The 12,171-nt window shown below is 38.6% G+C and overlaps 1 protein-coding gene across 2 annotated transcripts; it reads left to right on the top strand.

The window, feature by feature from the left end:
• The first annotated feature begins 2,544 nt into the window (after positions 1–2,544).
• On the top strand, positions 2,545–11,873 carry LOC120316278 (glutathione S-transferase omega-1-like). 2 transcript variants are annotated; one of them, XM_039361662.1, is made up of 6 exons: positions 2,545–2,578; positions 3,827–3,935; positions 5,305–5,527; positions 7,599–7,700; positions 10,331–10,437; positions 11,720–11,873. In XM_039361662.1, exons 1-6 carry the CDS (start codon positions 2,545–2,547, stop codon positions 11,871–11,873), a joined length of 729 nt encoding a protein of 242 aa, XP_039217596.1. The 2 variants fall into 2 exon arrangements, with proteins under 2 accessions (XP_039217596.1, XP_039217597.1); XM_039361663.1 differs by lacking the exon at positions 7,599–7,700.
• The last annotated feature ends 298 nt before the right edge of the window (positions 11,874–12,171 follow it).

Raw genomic sequence — 12,171 nt, 5'->3', positions numbered from 1 at the left:
TTGCTGAGGGACAAACAGAAGCTTTTGGAATTAAAGTTGAGATAGCTAAATAAATAGATATTGGGCACCGGTAGGGAACGGGGAAGGAGCAGCCAACGGCCAGCCGATGTCTGGGTGCTGAGTAGCTGGGAGTCGGCGAGGTTGCCATGCGCCGCCAGACTCCCGAGGACTAGCTGGGAGTCGGCAAGACCATCATGCACCGTGGCCGCCTCCCAACATGTCGCCAGATGCCAGAGAAGCCTCAAACGCCGGCTGGGCGAGTCAGCTGGATGCCGGAGGGGCCGCCGCTCGCCTCCGCCGCCTCTCTATCTGGGCACCGGGGGAAGTCCCACAACCCGGCTGCACATCGGAAGCAAGCCAGCCGGAGGTTGGAGGGACTGCCTCCCGCCTCGGTTACCTCTCCCTCTCGTTGGGCGCCGGGGGGAATTCCCGGAAGCCAGCTGGGTGGCGGAGACAACCAGCTGCATGTCGGGAAGGCGTAACCTGCCGCTGCCGCCCCTCCTGTGTTGCTGACGGTTGGGGAGGGTGCCGGTTGTCGTGGAGAGCCACTTTCCGGTAAAGGAGCGTGGGGAAGTCTGTCGTAGCACCATGCTGGTGGCAGGGAAGGAGCAGGACATTAGCTGGTTGCCGGATAGAACAGCAGGACCTGCGGAAGCTGCGATGATGTGTCCGGAGGGGAAAAAGGCAGAACTTGAACTGCGACTTATATCAATACGGACCAGGTGCTGGCTTGCTGATTGGGATGGGTTTGGAGGGCGTGGTACGTCTATGTAAGGCACTGGGAGCAATCCACTCCCAGTGCTGACTTTTTCTTTTGCATGCATTAAAGGTTTTGCTGGTCACGTTCCTGGCAGACGGAGGACAGCGGACAACTGAGTTATTTTCTACTGCTGAAAGAACTTTCTACAATCATTTTCAATGCAATGAAAGGAAGTGTGTTTCTGAAAAAAGCATTCATCTACCTACTAATAAAACTCTTATGTATGTAACCTTTAACTGAGTATAACAATGCATTGCAGGGCAATTTTCAGTTAAGGTACCTCAAATGGGCTAAATTGCAGAATGTGTTCAAAATCTGGAACCCATGACTCCCATGGAATGGAAATTTGGCAAATTTTATATTAAAAAGCTATCACATAAAAATTATCATAAAGCTTTTTCTAACATGTAATACAAAATGTCATAAAACATTTCCTTTTGTGAACTGCTGATGTTTGACTGTGCTATAAGTTCAACAAGGACTACCTTTCAAGCCACATGCATCTCTTGAGTATCTTCCTGAATTTTTAAGAACTTTTCAGTACATTAGGAGCTCGGCTATTCTTGAAGGCATTGAGGAATCTGGTAAGGTAGTATCTCTTAAACAATGACCCAGCATATTGTCTACTTCTTTTATAAACTTTCCTTCAGATATATCCTCTTATTGTTATATTCTTAGCTATTGGTTAATTTTTTAAAAAAATATACTGTATACATTATGAGATATCAATTACAATCAGCATTTTACAGAATGTAAAAGGTATCTTAGGGAGGGGGGATTTATTTTCCCTTTCTGGTCATGATTTTAAGTCTGCACAACCAGTAAGCATTTTTTTAACTTTAAGTGACACGCACAAGAAAAAAGTTTTATGGATTTATTTATTTATACAAATATTAATACACCAACCCAATACAGAGATTCTGGGCATTTTACCAGTCAAAAACACCTAGCCCCAACAAAAGTCGTCCAATATTTAGTAGCATAAATAATAATACACAAGAATATACCTTCATTTTAAATATAGCTGCTGATGGTAGTTTCATATCTACCTTCCTGTGTTGGTTGCATAGCTACCTGCATCATCAAGCAAGTTGCCCGATTTACACATTAAGTTGAATCACAGGGCTTAGCAGTGCTTTTTTTCTTAAAAAAAAAAAAAAGTGCCAGAACTCATACAACCCACCTTGCCTATCCTACAGGTGCCGGAACTCCGTTCTGGGCATTCTATGAGAAACAAAAGCTCTGGGGCTTACTATAGGTCCTACGTTACTGGGGTTTACATGACATGACTTATCCTTTAGCTTTGTATGGAATGTTTTGAATTCTCTCCTAAGAAAATTACACGCTGACGTCCGAAGACCGAGAAAACAAAAATAAACCCGGGTAGAGGATGTGGAGTAGAATCCATTTGTCGTATTGTTCTTACACCTTTTAATTCTTGTATTTGACTTTTAAACCTATATTTACATAGTCGATGGAATTTGCATTCTTCCTAACTGCGCTTATATGAATGGAGCCCCACAGTTAACCAGTAACTGTGTCCCAGAGTTTGCTATGTGGAATTATTTACCGTGATATCAATTCGCTCAGTCTGCAAAGTAGTTTACTTCGCAATCAATCACTCAACTCGAAGTTCTTTAGCATTCGGCAGAGGGAGATGGTGCCTACCAATGAAGAGGGATGAGCCAAACTGCTTCGAGAGGCTGGTGAAGAGAAAAGAGATAACCTTAGGGATTCCGATGTGCACAGTTGGTTCTGTTTTCTGTCTGGTGGCACAAAGTAAGATGTCCGGGGAATTCGCTAAAAGCTTGGGAAAAGGTGAGAAAGTGCTCTGATCCAAGGAGGAGCGCGTTTATCTAACTCAACTGGGTTAAGGCAACCCTCGTTTCTAGGGCTATTGGTTGTCGGCCTGGGCTGGTCTTCACGTACATCGTTTTTCAAGAGCTGGGGGACGACATGCTATGGAGTTTAGGGAGGAATATCGTGTCGTTAAGGTTGTTACCCCTGATCCCTGGTGTTGTGTGGTCAGAAGCGATAAATGGATTTCACTATTATTGGGATAAAAAAAATGTTACATATCTAAAATTGTACAACCAAATAAATATGTGTTGAGGGCGTGTACATTTCTAATGTGCCTTTTAGTGGAATGTGTGCTCCGATATGCAGCCTTGCCCCAGTATATTTACTTTATGCATGTTAACAGATATTAAACTTGAGTGCATAAAATTGCTTATAATTTGGCCAATAAGGAATATTTTAACAAAAGGACTTTGTATTCTGCCGACTCATTCATTGCTATTATGACTTAAAATTTAATATTTATATTTGTAAAACACATGAAGCTTGGGTAATTTTAATCTTGGTTGATTGAATTAACTTTATTTGGATTTTTGCAACAGACTGAACTATACACAAAAAACACTGGGTGAATTTGTACAACACAGAGCCATAAACATAGTTCACAAGCTTAGCATATATATAAAGGCAGGCTGTGTAAACTATTGGAATGAGTAACAATAATTACTAGGTAGATAGAGAATATTTGTTTTGAGGGTTTTATTCCCTACCTTTTTTTCTCTCTCTTTTCAGATCACAACTGAGCCCAAAATTTCTGTTGCTAAGTGAGACTTTTATTAAGTGAGTTTTGCCCAGTTTTATGACCTTTCTTGCCACAGTTGTTAAATGAATCACTGCAGTTAAGTTAGTAACACAGTTGTTAAATGAATCTGGCTTCCCCATTGACTTTGCTTGTTAGAAGTTTATGAAAAGTGATCACATGACCCTGGGACACTGCAACTGACATAAATATGAGTCAGTTGCCAAGCGTCTGAGTTTTGATCATGTGACCATGGAGATGCTGCAGTGGTCATAAGTGTGAAAAATGGTAATAAGTCACTTTTTTCAGTGCCATTGTAACTTCAAACAGTCACTAAATGAACTGTTGTAAGTTGAAGATTACCTGTTTATACTTCTTCCTGCCCTATTTTTTTGAACAGTGGCTTATTGTTTGTAGTATAGAATGTAAGTTTTGTTAATTCTGACCAAAGATTTATATATATCTTTCAGGAACCCTTGCTCCAGGGCCAGTACCCGAAGGAATCATCCGTGTCTACAGTATGCGTCACTGTCCTTTTGCACAGAGAACACGACTCGTCCTAAAAGCCAAAGGAATCAAGTATGAGCAGATACTTTGCCTTCCATATTCATTAGGGCTTAATATAAAAATACCAACAGCTTTTTAGTTGAAAATTAGCAGAGGGTTGGTAGATATTTGGGCTTATAAACATTGCCTTTAAAGACATTTGCTTCCCTTCTCTTAATGCTATAGAACATTTTCAATTTCAGATTTGTTTTCAATAGGGGATTCTGCTCCAGAGAGATTTCATATGAAAACTAGTTTAAAAATATAATGGAGAAATTGATGGATAGCTTAAAGGGAGAGAAGTAGTTGTTTTCTTTTAAAATCCTGGCAAGTATTGCTCTGATTATAAAATATGTTTTCCAGATCATTTGTAGGATTTCTTGTCTTGCTGCTGATTGGAGATCATCATCTCAGAACTGATTGCATGAGTAGATTATTGGTTTTAGATGATGAAGTATTTCAGGCATAGGCTTGCCTGAATTACATTCCTTTTGGGATTCCAAAGCAAATTGAAGGAATGTGACATTTGGTTATATTTTTTTTAATAGTGTCTCCTCTCTCCTTTTACATAGTGAGCATTTGCCTATGATCCATTTTATTATAATGGTAAGTTGTTTTTTGTATGAACAACCCTAGGACATGTTTTTGTTTTTGTTTAAAAAAAGACTGTCCTCCCTGCCATACAAGTTAAGTTAAAGTCAGGATTCTAGAGATGAGTTTTATTTCTGGTGGCTTCGTAGATAGGTCTCTCCATTCAGATTTTTTGGCAACAATATGAAAGTGAATAACCATTGCTTTTTCAGGGTGATCTTTTTATTTCCAGGTGATTTCCTATCCTAATGCTAATGAAGACTGCTGCTGTTGAACTTCTGTGATCATCTACATGCTACTGAAAGATAAAACTTGCTTTACCATGACTTTAATATATGGTGATTATACTAGGGAAAGGTTATTGTGAAGTAATCCAAATGTGAGTTACTTTCCTAGTCATGCCAGGAAATCCAAAACTATGATGGAGCACAGTGTCAGATTGAAATGTTCTGGTTGTTGTTCTGGTTGTCCTGGTTAGATGGTGCAGAGACAACTTTATATAGAGACACACCAATATATCCATAAATCAGAATCCCAAAGTCTTCTTTTTCTGTTTCCAAGAGTTAGAATTACCATGCTGCATTTTTCAAACAGCATACAACAGGAAATTACCAGTCATATCTTTTTCTTTACATTTTTGATCCTGCCTTTATTATTTTTACAAATAGGTCAAGGTTTTGAACATATCCAACATACCTCCCTCCTCTTATTTTTCCCACCAAGACTTTGAACCTCCTTGTTTTTGTATAGCTGGTCTCAGTAGCATATTCCTGAAAGAATTAACTTGGTGATTTCATCTCATTCTACTTAGTCACGAAATTGTTAATATCAATTTGAGAAACAAACCAGAGTGGTTTTTTGAGAAGAACCCACTTGGATTGGTACCTGTGCTAGAAACAAGCAAGGGTCAGCTGATCAGTGAATCCCCAATCACTTGTGAATATTTGGATGAAGCTTACCCAGAAAATAAGTTGTACCCTGCGGACCCTTATGAAAAAGCTTATCAGAAAATGCTTCTGGAATACTTCTCCAAGGTACTACTGAAGCATAGCAAGAAATTTATTTTATTTTATTTTTATTTTTTTTCATTTTAGTGTGGACGATTTGACTAAAACTAATACAGGTAATCCTCGACTTAACAACAGTTCATTTAGTGACCATTTGAAATTACAACATCACTGAAAAAGTGATTTATGACCATTTTTCATACTTATAACCATTGCAGCATCCCCATGGTCAGACAATTGACAACTGACCCATATTTATAACAATTGCAGTGTCCCAGGGTCATGTGTTCACCTTTTGCGACCTTCTCACAAAGTCAGTGGGGAAGTCAGATTCACTTAACAACCATGTTACTAATTTAACAAGTGCAGTGATTTACTTAGCAACTGTGGCAAGAAAGGTTGTAAAATGGGGCAAAACTCACTTCACAAATGTCTCAGTAACAAAAATTTTGAACTCAGTTGTGATTGTAAGTGGAGGACTACCTGTAGTTGATATTTTGATATTGCATTGATAAATCTATTTGAAAATATGGCTTTCTTCTTTGATTCTTAATATGTATTTGAATAGGTAAAATGAATTCTACCAAAGAATAAATTCATTGGTGGAAGGAAAGTTAATCATCCATTTTAAGATAACCAGGCAATACAATCTCATGCTAGGTAGTGGTTTAGGGTTTAAATTATGACTGACTCAATGCTTTAAAACTAGCTGCTTCTGCTATAATATACTTTCTACGATATCTTGCACAAATAACACCTAAAATGTAGTGATTTGATTAGAAACATTATTAGAACTATATGAGGTAAATTTGGGAAAATAGGTGAAAGGGTCTGTAGTGATTGTGGAAGTTTTGTGACTCCTAGGTGAGAGGGAAAGTAGGATTTTATTATCTAATTATATTCTTTGATCCAGACTTGGAGCAGCCTCAATTTGAGTGTGGTGTGCTGAAGGGCAAAGATTTTATTAGTTTAGGTAATCGTTCCGTGTCTGTGTGGAAACTGTGTCAGGTGCAAAAAATCAGGTCTCCAATTCAGTTGAAGTATTGGAACTCATGCAGGGATATACTGAACTAGCACATGCTTGGAATTAGATAAGCTAGCAGGTAGCTATGCTTGGAGGTCAGTGAAATTCAATAGAGGCTGGACTTAGTTCACTTGATTCTAGGCTGATTCCCCTATTAACTGCCCCCAGGTTCAGCCAGAATTTTCCAGCTAGCATTTTGGGAGATGAAATCCACAAATTTTAAAGTTACTAAGGTTGAGAAACATTGCCTTAGATTATTTACTAAAGATCACGAAGAATATATCTAAGATTTTGGTATCATTCTTGAGCTCACATCCAACCTCTCCAACCACTCACACATCCTCCCTGGCCACTCACCAACAGGGCAACAGCCACCCCATGCCCTGTCACATTTGGATTGTGTTTTCTTCACCACTCGTGTAACCTTGTTCACTCTCTGTCCACCCTTCCGTGTCCTCTCCTATCTGGCTGCAGCCAGCCTAGGTCCCACTGTGCTTGCATGGTACCTCCCCCTCCATTTGCATGCTCTTGTGCACCTTCTTCCACCATGCCTATCTGCCACTTACGAACCCTTGTGCATCCTCTCTCATCCAGTAGCAGCCACCCCAAACTCACTGCACTCATGGCATGCTACTTGTCCATTTGTGCACTCTCAAGCATCATCTCCCACCAAGCAGCAACTACCCCAAGCCCTGATGTGCTTGGGTTATGCTTTCCTGGCCTGCTCCCTCTGCCATCTGGCAGCAGCCACTTGCCTGACAGCCTTCTTGCAAATCACCTAGTACTTGCCAGCTTTCCTGCTGAACCTGGTTGTTGGAAGATAGCAATGGTGAGGAGGCATTTGCTTAACAATCCACAATTCTTGTTTAACAGCAGGGATTGCTGATGCTAAGCAATGTGACACTTTGTCCAGTTGTTGTTGTAACACATATGATCCCATTCTTATTTATACGGACAATTTATTATCTTCTTCGTTGTTATTATCTCTATATTCCCATCATAATCTTTTGTTTCTTGAATGAAAATCCTATACTTTTATGCATCTTGGTAATGTATCATTTCTGATTTACCTAGGTACCTCCAATATGCATCAGCTATGCTCGGGCTATCAGGAATGGTGAAGATGCATCAGCATTAAAGAATGAGTACCAGAAGAAGCTTCTGAAGCTTGAAGAGGTAATAATTGATGACTTTAATTGGCAGAATAGTTCTGGAAGACATGAGACTTGGAACAGAATGAACCAGAGCAGAGGTCTCTAATCTTTCTGGGCTCATGGTCCGGAGGGAAGGAGAGCAGTTTCCAAATTGGTGTGCACGCAAACGGCGCCGCACATGCTGGTGCGGCACTAGCGTCTCCGTTTGCGCTTGCATACCTGCCCGGCACTAGCAGCCCCATTCACACATGTGCAAACAGGCCATGCACACACCCGCCCGGCACTAACAGCCCAGTTTGTGTATGCACCAATGGGCTGTGCACACCTGCCTGGCGCTAACAGCCTCGTTTGCACCCACATGCATGTGCAAACGGGCCATGGGTGCTAGCGCAAGTTAGGATTGCGTGCGCACATGTATGTACACTGGCTAGTCACTTCTACACCCCACTGGCCAAGAAGCTGCGGCCCATAGGTTGAGGATCCCTGAACTAGAGAATTCCCTGCATTCCTTGAATGCTGATTAACATACTGTATATGCTAGGTGAATTTTTCTATTCTGTTCCTATCAGTCGTTGCCATTTTAAGGACAATGTTGCTTTATATTATGTGATAATCTGATCCTAACAGTATCTTTTATAGAGGTACACTGAACTGTCAGATCTTCTAGTTTAAATAACTTCATGCAATTTATATGAAGTTGCTTGAATCTGTCCCCTAGGGGGAGCCATTCTCATACAGTACTTAAGCAGATGTGGTTTTGTCTGAGGCTATTTATTCCAGGCAAGTTACTTTTTTACAGGGGAGTTGCATGGGACAAATCTTAACAACTGTGTGTCCTTTATGTTTCTTGCATCTTTTAAAGATTTATGTAACTTGTAAAAAAAAAATATTTTAAGAAAAATCAGATCAGCACAAACTCAGGTATACATACATGTTTCTACCTATTCTTCCATAGAAAGGGAGGAGAGGAGCTTATAGATTCAGTAGAATGGAAAGAACACTGAAAAGAATCCACAGAGCAGCAGCATTAGGAATCAGGCTGCAACTGTCTTTCTATCATTGCCCCAAGCGTCAATAAGATGGACTTACTCTCTTCCTGAAATTCCAGCAAATTCATACACAGCTTCTGCAGAGATGTAAAGTTCACGTTACTCTCTGTAATTCACTGTTTCTTTTGTCATTCTTTTTAGTCCTCCTAGTACTTCCTCCTTTTGAACTTACTGGACAGATTCCAATTCCTAACATTCTTTCTGATACTCCTAACTTTAGTTAGGAAGGTTGGCAAAGTCATGGTTGTTTTGTATGAGAGATGATCTGCACTAATTTCATCAAGAGAAGGTGGTCTGAAGATCAGACCTTTGTTTTAGGTCCAAAATGAATTGCTAAATCTACTGAGTACAAAAGATTATAGCCCTTATTTCTATCCAATCCTTTCCCTTACTAAACAAATCTGGTAGACGTTACACGTGCACACAGTAATAAGACAATACCTCAAGTATACCCTAGACTACCAGTGCTGAACCTTCCCAGGTTGTGGACCGACAGTTAATCGTTCTAACTGTCAGGAAATTTCTTCTTAGTTCTAGGTTGCTTCTCTCTTTGGTTAGTTTCCATCCATTGCTTCTTGGCCTGTCTTCAGGCGCCTTGGAAAATAGCTTGACTCCCTCTTCTTTGTGGCAGCCCCTGAGATATTGGAACACTGCTATCATGTCACCCCTTGTCCTTCTCTTCATTAAAGATTAATCAATTTAATTGATGCCTTCATTTTTGTCCCTATCCCTTCCTTTAACAAAATAGTACAAATTGCAATTAAGTCTTACTGCTACACATATTCTTAAAAACTCTATTTAAATCATTTTAAAGGAGACAGAATATCACTGTTGACATACTTGTGCATGGAGAAATACAGTCTCATTAGTGGAAATGTTTGTAGTAGGGGTTTACAAAATATTTTGTTTCAAGCCAGTCTGAGTGCAAGGTTTGGAAAAATTTCTTGGAATTCGTTTTTCAAAATAAGTTATTTCTGGCATTTTAGAAGCTCTGGGAATTTGTTGAACTTGAAGCAAAGTTGATCTAAATTCAAAACATTTCCAAGGTACTTGAATTGAATTTTATGAAGATGCGTGCTTGAAGCTGTTTACAGTGAAAATGTCTTTGTATTTCTAATTTGTAAGATTGTTTCAGGTGGTTGTTTCTGCATGGATCCATTTTTATTGTCCATCTTCTGTTTCATTCCCTCTCGCTTTTATAGTTACTTTTATTTATAAGCACTTCTAAGATATTTTTCTCTCATAGTTTTTTTCTTTAAAATCTGATTTTACAATATTCTGATGTGTTTTAGTTTTAATTCTAAATAGCTTAAATCTAATAATATATTTTAAGTTTTGCAAAGGAAATGTGTTGGCACTAAGACCTCTGTATCTATTATCCAATTCTTCAAATTTGAATTTATTGTTTCCTAAATCAAAAAGTGTTAACATGATTGGACAGCATAGAAATAATTTAAATAAATACATTAATTTACAGATGATCAGAATAAGAATTGCAGTGAACCATCTTTATAATTTTTCTCAACTTTCCGTATTTAGTTTTTTTAAAAATGGTATCAGGCCTTGGTTTTATTTAGAAATGTTACATCTCCATATATCTTAGATGCTTGCAAACCATAAAACTAAGTTCTTTGGTGGAAATTCAGTATCCATGATTGATTATCTAATCTGGCCATGGTTTGAACTGATAGAAGCCTTCCAGTTACTTGAGTAAGTGCTTTGACTGTTTTATGGTTTTTGCTCTTAAATCTTGTGCCTGGTTACTTTTTCAGATTACTGCAAGGAAAGCTGTACTAGCCTCATATGTTTATTTCTAATTTCACGGAAGTAATATCATTAGGATGCAAAAGAGAATAGGAGAATCTTTTTTGTTGTTGTTTTGAATGTGTCCATTCTTCTGCCTTTGCTGCCCAAGGCAAGTAGATAAAATACATTTTTCTGAACCAGAATTTATTAGCAATTCAGTTCTGCTCAGTTTATATCATTATTTTTCTTCTCATTATTGATGCCCGTGCCCATATTTTGAATTGGGTGTGATGTAATTATGTCTGTTGACATTCTGATCTTCTGAGTTAGCAAATCAGAATTTAGAGCTTTGGAACAAACAAGAATATTGAGACAGTTTCAAACCAGAGTCTCTGTTCCTCTAATTCAAAGGTGGAAGTAGAAAGCTTTGGCTAGATTATTTTAACACTGTATTTACTTCCTACCATATGGTAATTGTCAGCAGTGCTTTTTTAGGTAGTACTTTGAAAGTTTGGGAAGCCAATCATGTATGTTGGAAACCCCTATAATTTGAACTGATAGAACTTGAAGTAATGAAATCATGGATTTGATCTAAACTACAGCTATCTGGCTATATTTGTACAACCCAAGTTGAGAACCATATATGTTTACACTTAGGAATGTAAAAAAGTGTCTCAAGCATCAATGCAGGTAGTCCTGGACTTACAACAGTGCCTTTAATGACAATTCAAAATTACAGCTCTGTAAAAAATGGACTTATAACTGTTTTTCACACTTATGACTGTTCAGCATCCTTAAAGTCACATGATCAAACTCTAGATGCTTGGGCAATTGACTCATATTCATGATGGTTGGGGTCTTGTGATCACCTTTTGTGACTTTCTGATAAGCAATCTCACTGGGGGACCCAGATTCATTTAACAACTGTGTTACTAATTTAACATCTGCAATGATTTACTTAACAACGGTGGCAAGAAAGATTATAAAATGGGACAAAACCCACTTAACAAATGTCTCTATAGCAGAAATTTTGGGTTCAATTATAGGTTGAGAACTACTTGTACATTCTCCATCCCAATTAATGATAGCAGGGCTTCAGACAAAGTTGTTTCACAGTTTTATTTGGATACTGAACCTGGATCCTTTCTATACTATTGACCTAGGTATGCCAGTGAACACTATCTTAATGGCAACAAAACCAGATAATTGCCTCAAAGTTACCTCATATCTTTTTCTGTTTTTACAGATGTTTGGACCATACTCCAGGATTAAAATGCTGGATTGATAGGATGAAGCTAGATCCAGCTGTTAAGGCTACAATAACTGATCCTCAAATCTTTAAGGGCTTTCTTGAACTATATTTCAATAATAGTATTGAATCCTGTGATTTTGGGCTCTGAAAACTATGGGAAACTTTTTCAGTGGATGACAAGGTATATTGATAGCTATTGCTCCAGCATGTCATCTGATATCTTTTATGCTTTTCTCAGTCTTGATGTGTTTTGTCATTTGCTATTCAATCAGTATATAATTGCACCAAAATAGTAATTATCTGCAATAAATGTTTTCCTTTCAAAAGGAAAATGGCCAACATTGATCAGGAAGAAACGTTTTTTTTTACCATTTTTCTACCAGTCTAAATGACAATTTTGACTTTTTAGCCTTATTTATCTGTTTAGGAGAGACGTCAAAGAACTA

Source organism: Crotalus tigris, unplaced genomic scaffold, assembly GCF_016545835.1.
Source record: "Crotalus tigris isolate CLP2741 ecotype Arizona unplaced genomic scaffold, ASM1654583v1 scf7180000019328.220996217465:2438092, whole genome shotgun sequence".
NCBI classification, from domain to species: Eukaryota; Metazoa; Chordata; class Lepidosauria; order Squamata; family Viperidae; genus Crotalus; species Crotalus tigris.
The sequence above is the reverse complement of the archived record's forward strand: the minus strand, read 5'-3'. Positions and strand labels throughout refer to the sequence as shown.

Coding starts and splice junctions, on each gene's coding strand:
- LOC120316278 (XM_039361662.1), top strand. CDS start 2,545: ATGTCCGGGGAATTCGCTAAAAGCTTGGGAAAAG. Junction 2,579..3,826: donor CGCTAAAAGCTTGGGAAAAG/GTGAGAAAGTGC, acceptor TATATCTTTCAG/GAACCCTTGCTCCAGGGCCA. Junction 7,701..10,330: donor AGCTTCTGAAGCTTGAAGAG/GTAATAATTGAT, acceptor CATATATCTTAG/ATGCTTGCAAACCATAAAAC.